The 18089-nt window shown below is 43.0% G+C and overlaps 1 protein-coding gene and 2 non-coding genes across 3 annotated transcripts in view; all 3 read right to left on the reverse strand.

Moving 5' to 3' along the window:
* Positions 1-18089, reverse strand: part of LOC135268204 (large ribosomal subunit protein eL31-like) — a 55656-nt gene extending 37567 nt beyond the window's left edge. The window contains exons 1-2 of the mRNA XM_064360198.1: positions 18078-18089; positions 16778-17294 (exon numbers count right to left, since the gene is read on the reverse strand). Coding sequence (XP_064216268.1) covers positions 16778-17294; positions 18078-18089 — 529 coding nt within the window. The remainder of the gene's footprint in view (positions 1-16777; positions 17295-18077) is intronic.
* Positions 6259-6363, reverse strand: LOC135268247 (U6 spliceosomal RNA). Its single transcript, XR_010336520.1, has one exon. It is a non-coding gene; the product is annotated as a U6 spliceosomal RNA (small nuclear RNA).
* On the reverse strand, positions 8861-8964 carry LOC135268245 (U6 spliceosomal RNA). Its single transcript, XR_010336518.1, has one exon. It is a non-coding gene; the product is annotated as a U6 spliceosomal RNA (small nuclear RNA).

Here is an 18089-nt window from a genome sequence, read left to right on the forward strand (position 1 = left end):
TTTTTTTTTGAGACGGAGTTTCGCTCTTGTTACCCAGGCTGGAGTGCAATGGCACGATCTCGGCTCACCGCAACCTCCGCCTCCTGGGTTCAGGCAATTCTCCTGCCTCAGCCTCATGAGTAGCTGGGATTACAGGCATGCGCCACCATGCCCAGCTAATTTTTTTTGTATTTTTAGTAGAGATGGGGTTTCACCATGTTGACCAGGATGGTCTCGATCTCTTGACCTCGTGATCCACCCGCCTCGGCCTCCCAAAGTGCTGGGATTACAGGCGTGAGCCACCACGCCCGGCCAATCTTTGTATTTTTTTGTACACGTGAGGTCTCATTATGTTGCTCAGGTTGGTCCCGAACTTCTGGGATCAAGCGACCCTCCCACATCAGCTTCCCAAAGTGCTGGGATTATAAGCTCAAACCACCACGCCTGTCCCTGATGCTGTTATTTTATTTCCCAAACTAATATTACATCTAAAGTCACTCAATAGCAGCCATTTGGATTCTCTGAAGCCCATTGGTGATACAATGGTGGCTTGTATTATAATTTCGTTGTCTCCCACAGAACCATGAAGGGTTGCCTTGCTCTTCCTATCCTGAGCACCACATCTAGTATGAGTCATACAAGAGGTGCTCGGTAAATGTGCATTCAATGAACAGCTTGCAGGCTGGGCTGGTTTAGACACAGCTAGTCAGAGCATAAGCTGAGTGATCAGTCTACTACATTTAAAAATATAACTTGTATCTAGTCCTATGAACATAACCCTATCTAAATGTTTGTTATCCTGATTCTTGTTTATTGTTTGTTTGTTTTTGAGACAGAATCTTGCTTCGTCACTCAGGCTGGAGTGCAATAGTTTGATCTTGGCTTACTGCAACCTCTGCCTCCCAGGCTCAACAGATTCTTGTTCCTTAGCCTCTGGAGTAGTTGAGATTACAGACATGTGCTACCATATCTAGCTATTTTTTTGTATTTTCAGTAGAGATGAGGTTTCACCATGCTGACCAGGCTGATCTCGAACTTCTGGCCTCAAGTGATCTGCCCGCCTAGGCCTCCCAAAGAGCTAGGATTACAGGCGTGTGCCACTGTGCTTGGCCTACACTGTTCCTTTAAATGTGAATGATTCCCTGTGATTAATGGTTAACTGAAAAAAAAATAAACTGTAAAATATGATTTAAAATGTAAAATATAATTAAAATGAGTAAACTTGGGAGGATTTAATCTCATTTAAAATATCTATCCAGGCACAGTTGTGTGAGTGCATAGTCCCAGTTACTCAGGAGACTGAGGCAGGGTGATCGCTTGAGGGCAGGAGTTTGAGACCAGCCTGGGCAACATAGTGGGACCCAATCTTTCAAAACATTTTTTTTTCTTTTTTTGAGACAGAGTCTCACTTTGTTGCCCATGCTAAAGTGCAGTGGTACAATCTCAACTCTCTGCAACCTCTGCTCCCCTGGTTCAAGCAATTCTCCTGCCTCAGTCTCCCGAGTAGCTGGGATTACAGGTGTCCACCACCAAACTCTGCTAATTTTTGTATTTTTTTGGAGATGGGGTTTCACCACGTTGGCCAGGCTGGTCTTCAGCTCCTGACCTCAGGTGATCTGCCTGGCTCAGCCTCCAGGCATGGTGGTGGGCACCTATGACCCCAACTCAGGAGGCTGAGGCAGGAGAATAACTTGAACCCAGGAGGCGGAAGTTGCAGTGAGCCCAGATGGCACCACTGCACTCCAGCCTGGACGAAATAGTGAGACTCCAACTAAAAAAAAAAAAAAAAAAGTATTCAAACACAGTTATTTTTACTGTGACGCTTCGTGGCGGTGATGGATGGATGGTCAGTGAAGGTAATGCTCTCAAAGACACTCCTGTGGTATGCGTGCATCTTGGTTTCCATTTTGCTTGCAGAATCTTGCACAGATTAGAGTGCTCAGGCCAGGCGTAGTGGCTTACACCTGTAATCCCAGCACTTTGGGAGGCCAAGGCGGGTGGATCACGAGGTCAAGAGATCGAGACCATCCTGGTCAACATGGTGAAACCCCGTCTCTACTAAAAATACAAAAATTAGCTGGGCATGGTGGCACGTGCCTGTAATCCCAGCTACTCATGAGGCTGAGGCAGGAGAATTGCCTGAACCCAGGAGGCGGAGGTTGCGGTGAGTCGAGATTGCGCCATTGCACTCCAGACTGGGTAACAAGAGCGAAACTCCATCTCAAAAAAAAAAAAAGAAAAAAAAAATACAAAAATTAGCTGGGCATGGTGGCGCGCGCCTGTAGTCCCAGCTACTCGGGAGGCTGAGGCAGGAGAATTGCTTGAACTCAGGAGGTGGAGGTTGCCGTGAGCCGAGATCGCGCCATTGCACTCCAGCCTGCGTAACAAGAGCGAAACTCAGTCTCAAAAAAAGAAAAAAAAAAAAACTTTCACCTTAGGATACATAAGTTGTGTGCAAACAGTGGGGAGAAAGTAATGATAACATTCATTGACATTACGTGCCAGGGTTTTGGTAAAATTAACTCATTTAATCCTCACAACTCTAGGACATAGGTACAATTACTATCCTTATTTTGCAAAGAAACTGAGGCACAAAGCAGTTAAGTAACTTGTCCAAGGTCGTCCAACAAAGCTTAGCTTAAGTCAATGCAGCAGCCCTCCAGAGCTAGCCTCTTGAACCCAGACACTATTTGTAGACACACACACACGCGCGCACGCACAAGTTCTTCAACTCCAAACGAGCACTCTCTTTCCTGTTTGATACTAAGAATGTAACTTCTTCATGGACATGCAGGGGACAATGTGATCTAAACACACAAAACACAAGTAGAGACAAAGTTAATATATACTATAGGGCTGGGTGCCCACGCCTGTAATTCCAGCACCTTGGGAGGCCGAGGCAGGAGGATATCTTGAGCCCAGGAAGTAGAGGCTGCAGTGAGCTATGATTACACCACTGCACTCCAGCCTGAATGACAGACTGAGACCCTGTCTCTAAAAAGATGTAGATACAGGGCTGGGCATCATGGTTCACACCTATAATCCCAGCACTTTGGGAGGACAAGATGGGAGGATTGCTTGAGGCCAATCAAGACCGGCCTGGTCAACATAGCAAGAGCCCCATCTCTAAAAAATCGAAATTAAATGAAATTAAAGTACAGATACACATATAGAATAGCCCGAGCATTTCCTTGGTCATGAGGTACTGGCCATTGTCTCCTAGAGCAAATGACTCTGGTTCCTTGACAGATTCCGTCATAATCTCTCCTTACTACACACTCTTAGATATTGAGAAGAAAATGCCAGAGTGGGTGTTTACATTCCAGAACTCTGATTAAAGATGGGTTTATATGGCTATATGCTAATGACATATGGATGAGACATCACAGCTGATGGGTCGTAATGGAGCACTGATTTCGCAGACTTGGCCTCAAGTTGTGACAGAAAGCTGTCTCTACTAAAAATACAAAGAGTAGCTGGATGGGGTGGCACATGCCTGTAGTCCCAGCTACTTGGGAGGCTGAAGTAGGAAGACCATTTGAGCCTGGGAGTTGAGGCTGCAGTGAGCGATGATCACACAACTGCACTCCAGTCTGGGTGACAGAACAAGACTCTGTTTCAAAAACAAAATAGGCTGGGTGTGGTGGCTCAGGCCTTTAATCCCAGCACTTTGGGAGGACAACGAGGGCAGATCACTTGAGGTCAGGAGCTTGAGACCAGCCTGGCCAACATGATGAAACCTCGTCTCTATTAAAAATACAAAAATTAGCCAGGCATGGTGGTGCCTGCCTGTGATTCCAGCTACTTTGGAGGCTGAAGTAAGAGAATCACTTAAACCTGGGAGAGGGAGGTTGCGGTGAGCCGAGATCGCACCGCTGCATTCCAGCCTGGGCATCAGAGCGAAACTCCATCTCAAAAATAAAAACAAAAATAAAAAACATAAAACAACAGCAATAATAAAAAAAAAAAAACCACCACTGCATTGATTTCACTTGCTTCCTGTTTTCCCCATGAGGGAAAGTCCTTACCTTTCTCCCGGAAGGCTTTTATTTCTGAACCTCCAGTGCCCTACACAGTGCATGACATGAAGCAAATGCCGAAGCATGTTTCTGTAATCAGGTAATAAATAACCATCTGAGAGTCCAGAGCTGCAGGCTCCACTCCTGGCTCTGCGACTGCATGTGGGTTTTTCAGTGAGGGCCTACACCCCTCTGGTTATCAGGTTCTTTAACAACAAATTAAGGAGGCTGAACTAAAACTAGGATGATCCTTTCAGCTCCAAATGTCTATCCATTTAACTGTAATAATACTTGATGGTAGATGACGGACTTAAAAAAAAAAAAAAGTCAGTCCAACTTAAAATTTTCTTTTCTTTTCTTTTCCCCAGATGGAGTCTTGCTCTGTCACCCAGGCTGGAGTGAAGCGGCATGATCTCATCTCATTGAACCTCCGCCTCCCCGGTTTAAGCAATTCTCCTGCCTCAGCCTCCCAAGTAGCTGGGATTACGGGTGTCCGCTATCCCATCCGGCTAATTTTTGTATTTTTAGAAAAGACAGGGTTTTACCATGTTGGCCAGGCTCGTCTCGAACTCCTGACCTGGTGATCTGCCTACCTCGGCCTCCCAAAGTGCTGGGATTACAGGCATGAGCCCCCGCACCCTTCCTACTGCTAAATTTTCTTAGCTGCTGGGAGTCCAGGTAGGTATTCTGGATAACAGACACAGTGGGGACCAAATATCCCAGGAGGAAGGAAGGAAGATGTGACTACAGAATTACTTTTGTTGCAGTTTAATAATTTTTAAAATATGGCCCAAAGTCTTCAGATTTATGGCAATCAGTCTTAGGTAACTTATTTGGATATGCACTTTGTTCAAGTAAGTGAGTGAACACACACAAAAAAGTTGGAAAGGGATAGCAAATGAGAGAAGGAAAGAGGAGAAAGGATCTCTGCCATAGACTTGATATTCAAAGTCGCAAACTTTAAGACAAATCAATTGGAAAGTGGATATGAACACTGCAGAAAGATTTTTCATTTTAAACAAGGAATACAAGCTTGTACTGAACAGTAACTAGGATGTTTTTATTTTGCTACATTTGGCTTACATCTAAATTTTTAAAAACAAATCTATCAAATAAAGCGAAGTATGTCTGTACTTAATTATATTTACAAAAGATTATCTGAACTATTTCCAGTTTTTAGAATAGCTACCATGAGTCCCATGCCATAGCTCCATTTTATCCCTAGGTCATTTTTTCTTTTATCATCTAGTGATAACTGTTACTATTTTATTGTATGTTCTGTCATTTAAAATTACATAATCATTGGTCAGGTGCGGTGGCTCACACCTATAATCCCAGCACTTTGGGAGGCCGAGACGGGTGGATCACGAGGTCAAGAGATCGAGACCATCCTGGTCAACAAGGTGAAACCCCGTCTCTACTAAAAAATACAAAAATTAGCTGGGCATGGTGATGCACGCCTGTAGTCCCAGCTACTCAGGAGGCTGAGGCAGGAGAATTGCTTGAACCCAGGAGACGGAGGTTGTGTGAGCCGAGATCGCGCCATTGCACTCTAGCCTGGGTAACAAGAGCGAAACTCCGTCTCAAAAAAAAAAATTACATAATCATGACTTTTTATATAAATGGGATCACAGCCTGCACACTGCTGTATTAATTGCTTTTTGAGTTGGCAATACAGCATTAGCAGCCTGTGTTTTCTTCCAAGGACTGCCAAAACAAAGTGAATGGCTTAAAACAGTAGACAAGTATTACAGGTTTAGAGGCTGGAAGTCCAAAATCAACGTGCCTGCAGGGCCACGTTCCTTCCAAAACTGAGGATGACCTTTCGTGTGTTTTGGGGGCATTTTATTTGTTTATTTTTTTTCAATTTGACAATCATTTATTTATTTATTTATTTATTCATCCTTTTTTTTTTTTTTTTGAGATAGGGTCTCATTCTGTCACCCAGGTTATAGTACAGTGGCACAATTATAGCTCACTGCAGCCTCAAACTCCTGGGCTCAAGTAATCGTCCTGCCTCAGCTTCCCAGGTGGCTGGTACTACAGGCATGTGCCACCACACCTGGTTAATTTAAAAAAGATTTTTTTTTTTTTTTTTGTAGAAATGGGGTCTCTTGATATTACCTAGGCTGGTCTCAAACTCCTGGCTTTAAGTGTTCCTCCTGCCTCAACCTCTCAAGGTGGTGGAATTACAGGTGTGAGCCACTGCTCCCTACCTATATATTTTTAATTTTAAAAAATATATACTAAATTTTTTTAAATAAATATGGGACACTTCACAAATTTGCATGTCATCCTTGCACAGGGGCCATGCTAATCTGCTCTGTATTGTTCTAACTTTTAGTATATGAGCACCATTTTTTTTTTTGAGACAGAGTCTCACTTCATCACCCAGGCTGGAGTGCAGTGTGGTAGGATCTTGGCTCGCTACAACCTCCTCCTCCTGAGTTCAAGTGATTCTCGTGCTTCAGCCTCCCAAGCAGCCGGAATTGTAATACAGGTGTACACCACCACGCCAGGCTAATTTTGGTATTTTTAGTAGAGATGGGGTTTCACCATGTTGGCCAGGATGGTCTCAATCTCCTGACCTTGTGGTCCACTCGCCTCGGAGGGAGCCAGGATTGTACCACTGCACTCCAGCCTGGGCAACAGAGCAAGACTTCATCTCAAAAAAAAAAGAAAGAAAGAAAAGAAAAAGAAAAGTAACCCCATAGTGAGCTCAGCTCAGGGGTAAGTCCTGAATATTCTAATGGTCAATCCATTTCCCTTCCCAGTGACTGGTTTATGGGGTGGGCATATGACTAGTATCTCATCAATGACATAAAGAGGAACCTGGCTGGGGGCAATGGCTCACACCTGTAATCCTAACACTTTGGGAGGCCAAGGCAGGCAGATCACTTGAGGTCAGAAGTTCAAAAAAACCAGCCTGGCCAACATGGTGAAACCCCATCTCTACTAAAAATGCAAAAAAAATAAAAATCAGCCAGGCATGGTGGCAGGCGCCTATAATCCCAGCTACTCAGGAGGCTGAGGCCGGAGAATCACTTGAACCTGGTAGGCAGAGGTTGCAGTGAGCTAAGATCACGCCTCTGCACACCAGCCTGGGTGACAGAGTGAAACTCTGTCTCAAAAAAAAAAAAAAAAAAAAGGTAAGGGGGTGACCTTCCAGGGAGTTATTGAGTTATTTGGAGGATCTCTTTTTTTTTCTTTTCTTTTTTTAAATTTTTTTTTGTATAGAGGAGGAAAACCGCTGAGCGCTGCGCGCTGCTGCATAGCCCAGCCCCCAGAGGATTTCTCTTCTGGAAAGAAAAGAGAGAAAATAGGATACCCTAATTTCTTACATTGGACTTTTTTGTTGTCGTTATTGTTCTAATGCGATTCCTAGAATCGCTGCAGCTACCCGCAACAATGAAAGCTATCAGAGCTTTCAAAGTCAACACGTTGACAATGGCAGGGATAGAAAGAAATAGGGCCTCCTGAGGTCACTGAGCCATGGATTAAACAGCACTGGGGCTGCCCCACCTTTGAACCTCTTATTGAGTGAGGGAGAATATATTTCCTTGTTGTTGAAGACAGTTGTCTGTGCTTTCTGTGACTTGAAACTTAAGAAAACCAAAGGCGACTGAGCAGAGTGGCTCATGCAGATAATCACAGCACTTGGGGAGGCCGAGGCAGGCAGATCGTTTGAGCTTAAGAGTCCAAGAGCAGTCTGCGGAACATGGTGAAACTCTGACTCTACAAAAACTACAAAAATTAGTCAGACACGGTGGTGCACGGCTGTAGCCTAGCTACTAGGGAGGCTGAGGTGGGAGAATTACCTGAACTCAAGGCGAACCAAGATTGCGCCACTGCACTCCAAACTGGGCAACAGGAGTGAGGCCCTGTCTCAAAAAGAAAAAAGAAAACGGAGAGGAAAGTAATGTCTTCAAGAGGAAAATAACCTAATGATGTGCCTGGAGAGTAAGCAGAAAGAGAACATAAGTAAGCTGCTCAATAATGGATTCAGGATATATTTTTTAAAAAAAATTTTTAATATATATTTTAAATAAAAGTTTAGGCCGGGCGCGGTGGCTCACGCCTGTAATCCCAGCACTTTGGGAGGCCGAGGTGGGCGGATCACAAGGTCAGGAGATCGAGACCATCCTGGCCAACATGGTGAAACCCCGTCTCTACTAAAAATACAAAAATCAGCTGGCGTGGTGGCGCGCGCCTGTAGTCCCAGCTACTCAGGAGGCTGAGGCAGGAGAATTGCCTGAACCCAGGAGGTGGAGGTTGCAGTGAGCCAAGATTGTGCCACTGCACTCCAGCCTGGCGCCTGGCGACGGAGCGAAACTCTGCCTCAAAAAAAATAAAATAAAATAAATAAAATAAAAGTTTAACAAAAAAAGATAAGGAGTTTCACCATGTTGCCCAGGCTAGTCTCAGATTCCTGAGCTCAAGCAATCTGCCTGCTCCTGCCCAGCAGAGTGCTGGGATCACAGGCATGGATTGATATATTTTAATCTATTGGAGAGTTTTGTGTGTTTTTGCTGTTGTTTGTCTTATTTGTTTATTTTTTTAGACGGCGTCTGGCTCTGTCACCCAGGTTGGAGTGCAGGAGTGCAGTGGCACGATCTCGGTTCAGTGCAACCTCCACCCCCCGGGGTTCAAGCAATTCTCCTGCCTCAGCCTCCCGAGTAGCTGGGATTACAGACGCATAACAGCATGCCCGGTTACTTTTTGTATTTTTAGTAGAGACAGGGTTTCACCATGTTGGCCAGGCTGGTTTCAAACTCCTGACCTCAGGTGATCCATCAGCCTCGGTCTTCCAAAGTGCTGGGATTCCAGGCGTAAGCCACCATGCCTGGCCTTGTTTTAATTTTTAAAATATGGAATGCTTCACAAATTTGCATGTCATGCTTGCGCAGGGGCCATGCTAATCTCTGTATTCTTTGAATTTTAGAAAATGTGCTGCTGAAGCGAGCACTTAACCTATTGTTTTAATTGAAAAAATAATCTGGCCAAGCGAGGTGACTCATGCCTGTAATCTCAGTACTTTGGGAGGCCGAGGTAGGTGGATCATTTGATGTCAGGAGTTCAACATCAGCCTGGCCAACATGGTGAAACCCAGTCTCTACTAAAAATGCAAAAAGTATCTGGATGTGGTGGCACATGCCTGTAAGCCCAGCTACTTGGGAGGTTGAGGTGGGAGGATTGCTTGAGCCCAGGAGTTCAAGGGTATAGTGAGCTACGATTCTGCCTCTGCACTCCAACCTGGGCGACAGACTGAGACTCCATCAAAAAGAAAGGAAGGAATGAACGAAAGAGAGAGAGAAAGAAAGAAAGAGGAAAGAAAGAAGGAAAGAAAGAAAGAGAAGAAAGAGGAAGGAAGGAAAGAAAGAGAGAAAGAAAGAGAAGAAAGAAAGGAAGAAAGGAAAGAAAGAGAGAAAGGAAGGAAGGAAAGAAAGAGAGGAAAAGAGGGAGAGAGGAAAGAGAGAGAGAAGGAATAACTAACTTGGCTAGGCACGTAATCATGCCTGTAATCCCAACACTTTGGGAGGCTGAGGTGGGCAGATCACCTGAGGTCTGGAGTTTGAAAACAGCCTGGCCAACATGGTGAAACTTCCGTCTCTACTAAAAATACAAAAACTAGCCAGGCGTGGTAGCAGGCACCTGTAATCCCAGGTACTCTGGAGGCATAGGCAGGGGAATCTCTTGAACCCGGAAGGCGGAGATCACACTATTGCATTCCAGTCTTGGTGACAAGAGTGAAACTCCATCTCAAAAAAAAAAAAAAGAAGGAAGAAGGAATAACCTATCCTTTTACTTACATAAAGGCTGATTTTTTAATAGTCTCTCAATCAACTGTGTAAAAAATTTTTAGTGCTATACTGAATACAAAACTGTGGACTTTACCCAGAGATGGTGTAGACCAAAGTCACTTTAACTTTTTTGTTAAATGCCTTATCGGATAGTCAAATCACAAGTCAGATCTGGCATCCATACTTTATTATAAAGGTAAGGAGCTTAACTTAGGCGCTACTATGAAAAGAAATTCAGTGTCACTCGTTCAAATCATTAGCCCATTAACTGACACCCTCAATCTCTGATACAACGATTAGCTGCAGACAAGCCTAACTAACCACAGTAGTTACTACTAGAGTTCAAGAGCTATGATTCTGCTTGCGCTGCAGCCTGGGTGACAGAGCGAGACTCCATCAAAAAGAAAAGAAAGGAAGAAAGAGAGAAGAGAGCAGTAGTTACTAGTGTGGTTAGTTAGGTTTGTCTCAGTAACCCTACTGAGACTGGATTTGGAGAAGAACGCAAAAGTGTGTTTACTTTTAATGAACTAACTAAAGGGAAAGCATTCCTTAAACCTCCCTCCAGTTGGGCAGCCACTTGATGCAAATTTAAAATTTCATCATATCAGGACAAAGAAATGCAGAATCAGGGTCAGCGAGAATGTGCAGTTATTTGTCATTCTGCTCTAATTCCCCTACCAATATGGTCTACTCACGGCCATTTTACTAGAACTGTCATTAGAAAGCTTGGTCATCTCAGTTAAAAAGCGCACATTGCAGTGGCTCTTGTCTGTAATCCCAGCAATTTGGGAGGCCAAGACAAGAGGGTAACTTGAGGCCAGGGATTCGAGAACAGCCTGGGCAACATAGGGAGACCCCCATCTCTATAAAAAGATTAAAAATTAGCCAGATGTGTTGGTGCGTGCTTGTAGTACAGCTACTTGGGAGGGTGAGACAGGAAGACGGCTTGAGGCCAGGAATTTGAGGCTGCAGTGAGTTGTGATTATGTTACTGAACTCAAGCCTCGGTGACAAAGTGAGACCTTGCCTCTAAAAGGAAAAAGCTCATGTCTTTATTTTAAAGTAAGTTGTTTGCTCCTGGCACTCTACGTTGTAGTTCTCTTGAAGCCCATAAATCTGGGATTGTACAAAATATATTCTCATGCATTTTAACTTTTAGCTTCTCGACTATTGGAGTTTCAGGATTCACACCTCTTATTTAAAAATAAAATAGGTTTCAGTGTTATCATGTGCCTGGTTCATGTCCCCTGCCTGTTTAATGGATGTTGTACTTCCTTTCCAACATTTATTGTAGAAAAGCCCACCCCTCGTCTTCTGTGTCTACTCATTGTCCTCAATTTTCTGTTCACTGATGACTCAGAGGCAAAGAGATGACGGATATGACCTTCAGACAGTCTAAGCCTCATAACTGGGGAGGAAATAAGGGCATGACCACTTCGTACCTTTAGCTTGGTACACAGAAACCAGGCCCTTTCTATTGTCTCTCAAAGGACATTCTGACCTTTTTGATTTGGTTTGCTACTACAGGATTTGTCTGAGATCACTGGATAGTACTACAAGAATGTCAATAACCATCTGCCAAACTATGAAAGGAGAAAATACTCGGAGCCAGGCTGGCTATGTAATTTACCATGGTGAGTGACAGGACACACTTGACCTTATTTGACAAACCCTGAAGCCAGGTCTGGTCCCAGCTCCATAGAGAAGAGAGTACAGCAGACTGATGAGTCCTCGAGCTCTAGGGCTAGACAGACCCATGAATCTCAGCCCCACTCCCTCCTAGCCAGTGGACCTTGGGAAAATAATTTGACTTTACAACTCTCTGCTTTTCTCATACTTTTTTTTTGAGACGGAGTCTCACTGTTACCTAGGCTGGTGTGCAGTAGCATAGTCATAGTTCACTACAGCCTCGAGCTCCTGGGCTCCAGCAAGTCACCCATCTCAGCCTCCTGAGTAGCTGGGACTACAGGTATACACCACCACACCTGGCTGATTTTTGTATTTTTAGTAGAGACAAGGTTTCACCATGTTGGTGAACTCCTGACCTCAAGTGATCTGCCCACCTTGACCTCCAGAAGTGCTGGGATTACAGGTGTGAGTCAGCGTGCTCAGCCTAAAATTTCTTTAATAGAGAGGAGCTCTCTCTAGGTTGCCCAGACTGGCCTCAAACTTCTGGGCTCAAGTGATCCTCCTGCCTCGGTTTCCCAAAGTGCTAGGATTAGAGACATCAGCCACCAAGTCAAGCCATGGTAACTGTTTTAAACAACGGAATATAAAACAATATATACAATATGTTACAATTTTGTCTATATTTAATTTGGGGTTTGTTGTTGTTCTTTGTTTTTTGTTTTGAGACAAAGTCTCACTCTGTCACCTAGGCTAGAATGCAGTGGAGCAAGTAGGACTCACTGCAGCCCTGTTCAAACTCCCAAGCTCAAAAAATATTCCTGCCTTGGCCTCCTGCCTACCTGGGACCACAGGTTCATGCCATCATACCTGGTCAATTATTTTAGTTTTTGCAGAGATGGGGGTCTCACTTTGCTCCCCAGCCTGCTCTTGAACTCCTGGGTTCAAGTGATCATCCTGCTTTGGCCTCCCAAAGTTCTGGAATTATAGGACCAGCCAATATTTAAATATTTAAATACATAGAAATCTGCTAGAAGAAAATACTTCAAAACACAATCTCAGAATGTCAGAATTACAGGTGATTCATATAGCTCTCCTTCTGCTTGCCACTAAGTTGTTTTAATCTCATTTTTTTTGCATACAGACTTTTATATAAATGTGATCATATGTCTATACTTTATTTTCTCCTTTTTTGCTTGGTTCTTCCACTCATATAGTTCCATTCATTGCTCATTCAACAATAAATTCTTTCCATGAATATTTCACTTTTTTTTCCTTCTAGACTATAAATCCTGATATTTCACTTTTTTTTTTTCAACACAAGTTCTCAATGTTCCCCAGGCTGGAGTACAGTGGCATAATCACTGTGCCCTGTAGCTCACTGTGGCCTTGAACTCCTGGTCTCAAGTGATCCTCCCACCTCAGCCTCTCAAAGTGCTGGAATTACAGACGTGTATGAAGCACTGCGCTTGGCCTATCATTCATTTTTGTTTTAAGTGGTGTTCAAAATGAACAATGTTATCTGGCCAGGCACGGTGGCTCACCCCTGTAATCCTAGCACTGTGAGGGGCCAAGGTGGGCAGATCACAAGGTCAGGAGATCAAGACCATCCTGGCCAATGTGGTAAAACCCCATCTCTACTAAAAATACAAAACAGCTGGGCATAGTGGCATGTGCCTGTAATCCCAGCTACTCTGGAAGCTGAGGCTGGAGAATCACTTGAACCCAGGAGGCGGAGGTTACAGTGAGCCGAGATTGTGCCACTGCACTCCATCCTAGGTGACAGAGAGAGACTCCATCTCAAAAAAAAAAAAACAGCCTGGCCAACATGGTGAAACCTCATCTCTACTAAAAATACAAAAAGTTAGCCAGGCATGGTGGCAGGAGCCTGTAATCCCAGTTACTCGAGAGGCTGAGGCAGGAGAATGGTTTGAACCCAGGAGGCAGAGATTGCAGTGAGCCAAGATAGCGCCATTGCACTGGGCAACAAGAGTGAGACTCCGGCTCCAAAAAAAAAAAGAGAGAAAAATAATGAGTTTCATTTGGGATATTATTCATATGTTTACTGAAGGACATATATAAGGACATAATGCATTACCAACTCTGTTTACAGTTCTTTGAGTTTCTCCAGTGTATACCTGCAATATTAATATTGATAGCAAATTTATTGGCTGCCGTGTGCCAGCCATATATGTCATTATATTTGCAAAATAATTTTTCAAGCATTATAATAGCATTTCAAGCAACATAATAGCATTAAAGTCAGACATGGATTTGAGTCCAGCTCTATCAATCACATATCATCTGTGTAGCATTGGTCAAATTACTTAAATTTTTCAAGCATTAATTTTTCTCCTGTGTAAAATATAGATAAATTTAAAAATTTATAAAGAAGTAAATGATAGAATGTATGTAAAGCACTTAGAAGAGTGCCTGGCATAATTCTGTGCTCAATAAGTGTAGAAATGGCCAGGCACAGTGGCTCATACCTGTAATCCTTCCACTTTGGGAGGCCGAGATGTCAGGATCACTTAAGGCCAGGAGTTCAAGACCATCCTGGGCAACATAGTGAGACTCCACCCCCCATCTCTATTGTTTTAAAAGACAAAAAGAAAAAATGAAGATAAAAAACTGTAGAAATAATATGTGAGGATATAGATGTAAAGAAAACTTGAAAATTTAGTCAAAGATCACATTTCTAATAACAGAGCTGTTCCAATTCTAATATATCTTAATATTAGTAGAAGTAAGTGAAATAAAGCTTCAAGATCATACTAAATGAGGTTATACTAAATGATCTTAAAGCAAAAAGTCACAAAATTTAAACACAGCACAATTAAATTCTGAGATAATAGAAAATAATGAAAGAATGGGTAATTGAAATCACAATTTTAATAAAGAAAAATCAAAAAATAAAAATAAGAAAAGAATGAAATCATAATTCCAAATTTCTGTTTACCTACAACTTCAATTTTCTTTCTCTCTCTCTCTCTCTCTTTTTTTCTGAGATGGAGTTTCGACTTTGTTGCCCATGCTGGAGTTCGATGGCCCTATCTTGGCTCACTGCAAACTCTGCTCACTGCAACCTCCACCTGCGGGTTCAAGCAATTCTCCTGCCTCAGCCTCCTTTGTAGCTGGGATTACAGACAGGTGCCACCACGCCTGGCTAATTTTCTACTTTTAGTAGAGAAAGGGTTTCTCCATGTTGGTCAGGCTGGTCTTGAACTCCCGACCTCAGGTGATCTGCCTGCCTCAGCCTCGCAAAGTGCTGGGATTATAGCTGTGAGCCACCGCGCCCGGCCTTGTTTTTTACTTATTAGGTAAATATAGAAAAAGTGGATAGATAGGTCATAGCCTTCTGAAAAGTGCAAAAGGATCAGGAAAATCTAAAATGCTAACTAATATTCAGTATCAAAATAATGCTTGAGGGTATAAGTTGTCAGATTCATGAAAATAAAAATAACAGGTAGAAAGCGAGCCTATCATTTTGAAACTTTTTGTTTTTATAATTTCACGTAGTATAAAGTGACCTTTCTTTTTTTTTTTTTTTTTTTTTAATTAAGTGACCTTTCTAAGTATCCTCAGTGTTGTTCAATTAATTCTTTCTTTCTTTCTTTTTTTGAGACAGAGTCTGGCTTTGTCATCCAGGCTGGAGTGCAGTGGCCACCCCTGCCTTCTGTGTTCAAGTGATTCTCATGCCTCAGCTTGCCAAGTAGCTGGGATTACAGGTGCACACCACCACGCCTGGCTAATTTTTGTATTTTTAGTAGAGATGGGGTTTTACCATGTTGGCCAGGCTGGTCTCAAACTCCTAACCTCAAGTGATCTGCCCGCCTCGGCCTCCCAAAGTGCTGGGATTACAGGTGTGAGTCAATGTGCCCAGCAAATTAACTCTTTCCTTTTTGGTTTTATCCTTTCTTTCGCAAATATAATAGAAAATATAACATACATGCATTTATGCTATTTTCCTATTACAGTCAATAGACTGATGTTTTGACTAATCACAGATCCACGTGGCTAATTTTGTTTATTTTTTGTAGACATGAGGTCTCATTATGTTGTCCAGGCTGTTCTTGAACTCCTGGGCTCAAGTGATCCTCCTGCCTAAGTCTCCCAAAGTGCTCGGATTACAGGTGTGAGCCACCATACCCAGATACTTTATTATTTTTTAGTAAAAATAATATTTGTATTTTTTTATTGCACAAAAGACTGAGAGGGCAAAAAAAAAGTCTGTTGAAATAACTGAAACATAAATCAAAATTGAGTTTTATAGCCCGATGAAAGTTTCACCCATATAAAATATTTCAGTCCAGAGGAAAATCTATTATTAGAATGATTGTTTTATTCCTGTAGTCTGCCAAACTGTTAGGTAATATATAATGTTCAATTTCATGAATTAAGAAAGCCTGAGATGGCTGGGTGCGGTGGCTCACACCTGTAACCCCAGCAATTTGGGAGGCCAAGGTGGGTGGATAACCTGATGTCAGGAGTTCGAGACCAGCCTGGCCAACATGGCAAAATCTCATCTCTACTAAAAATACCAAAATTAGCCGAGTGTGGTGGAGCGTGCCTATAGCCCCAGCTACTCGGGAGACTGAGACAGGAGAATTGCTGGAACCCAGGAGGCAGAGGTTGCAGTAAGCTGAGATCACGCTACTGCACTGCAGCCTGGGCGACAGAGCAAGACTCTGTCAAAAATAGAAAAAAAAAGAAAAAAAAAAAAGCCTGAGATCTATTTTGTTACTTTGTATTTTAATAATAATGATGCTGCAATGCCTAGGGAAATTACTTTGGATGTGCTACAGTTTCACAATTTAGATCATTTAGTTGTTTGCTTAAATGTCTTTAAAGGCCTTAAATTGAAACAAAATAATATGGAGTTTATTTCTTTTACTCGAAATAAAGATATGAACTATGAGCCATCAGACACAAATCATAGATTGTGATAAACATGGGGAACTCAGCACAAGCCTACAGGAGAGTAAAGTCTTAAACATTTCTTTTTTTCTTTTTCTTTTCTTTTCTTTTTTTTTTTTTTTTGAGACGGAGTTTCGCTCTTGTTACCCAGGCTGGAGTGCAATGGCGCGATCTCGGCTCACCGCAACCTCCGCCTCCTGGGTTCAGGCAATTCTCCTGCCTCAGCCTCCCGAGTAGCTGGGATTACAGGCGCGCGCCACCATGCCCAGCTAAGTTTCGTATTTTTAGTAGAGACGGGGTTTCACCATGTTGACCAGGATGGTCTCGATCTCTTGACCTCATGATCTACCCGTCTCGGCCTCCCAAAGTGCTGGGATTATAGGCGTGAGCCACTGCGCCTGGAGTTTTTTTCTTTTTTTGAAGGCAATTTTATAACTTTGTTTGATGTATTTGACGATCAGTGATTGGGTCTGATCCACATTCACTGTAGATTTTTGGAAAGTGGTAACAGGTACAAAGGTAACCAAAGTATGGAGCTTATTTGGTGGCTCTTCATCCTCATTACGTTTCCTGGACAACCGCACACGGATTCGGTGTAGGATATTCCTTATTCCTTTGGCCCAGACAGCTCTGTGGAGCCTGGTATCAATGCGCACGTCTGGAGTTCCCACCGCCTTCATGGCAAATTTCCCAATCTCTCGGAGTGCCCGCGGAACACGCTTCTTGAAGCCCACTCCATGGATGCGCTTGTGAATGTTGGTGTATTCTCGGATCACCACCTTGTTGATGGCAGAACGGCCCTTTTTCTTCTCGCCACCCTTCTTTGTGGGAGCGGTTCTGTCCGGTCCAAGTTGGAAAGGAAGAGCGCGCGCGAGGGATTGCGGGGGAAGAAAAACCCACTTTTTCTTTTTCTTTTCTTTTCTTCCCTTCTTTCTTTTTTTCTTTCTTTCTTTCTTTTTTTTTTTTTTTTTTTTTTTTTTTTTTTGAGACGGAGTTTCACTTTTGCTGCCCAGGCTGGAGTGCAATGGCACGATCTGGGCTCACCACAACCTCCACCTCCTAGGTTCAAGAGATTCTCCTGCCTCAGCCTCCCAAGCAGCTGGGATTACAGGAATGTGCCACTATGCCCGTCTAATTTTGTATTTTTAGTAGAGAGGGAGTTTCTCCATGTTGGTCAGGCTGGTCTCAGACTCCCGACCTCTGGTAATTTGCCAGCCTGGGCCTCCCAAAGTGCTGGGATTACAGGCGTGAGCCACCGCAGCCAGCCAAGTCTTAAACATCTCAATTGCCAAAAGATTGACTAAGGCTCTGTTTAATTATTAGTGTTATAAAAAGTGAGTAATATTTACCTGGCCATAACAGTATTGCGTAAAAATCACTTATCTTTCTTGCCGGGTGCCACATTTCTCACAGTTATTTAAAAGAATGAGAAGAAATCTTTACTTAGTCACTTCTTTCCAAAATGTACCATCTCATCGTCTTATATAATTTGGCAGAGAAGAGGATTATTAATGAAGTTGATGCAAAGGTTCTATATAAAATCAGTGAAAAATGGCTTTGTTAGCAAAAGGTACAAGCAAAAATGCGCTATTAAGCAACATTTTGGCAGGAGCTAACTGGTTCAGTACTTACAAGCCTTCTGTCAAAAACTCCCCATATCTGATGCAATCAGTCTATTTGAATGACAAAAATTTTAAGATGTTTGTTTTTTTTTTTTTTTTTAGATGGGGACTCACCCTGTCACCCAT

The sequence above is a fragment of the Aotus nancymaae genome, unplaced genomic scaffold, assembly GCF_030222135.1.
Source record: "Aotus nancymaae isolate 86718 unplaced genomic scaffold, 86718_ANA_hifiasm-v0.15.2.pri h1tg000039l, whole genome shotgun sequence".
Lineage (NCBI taxonomy): Eukaryota > Metazoa > Chordata > Mammalia > Primates > Aotidae > Aotus > Aotus nancymaae.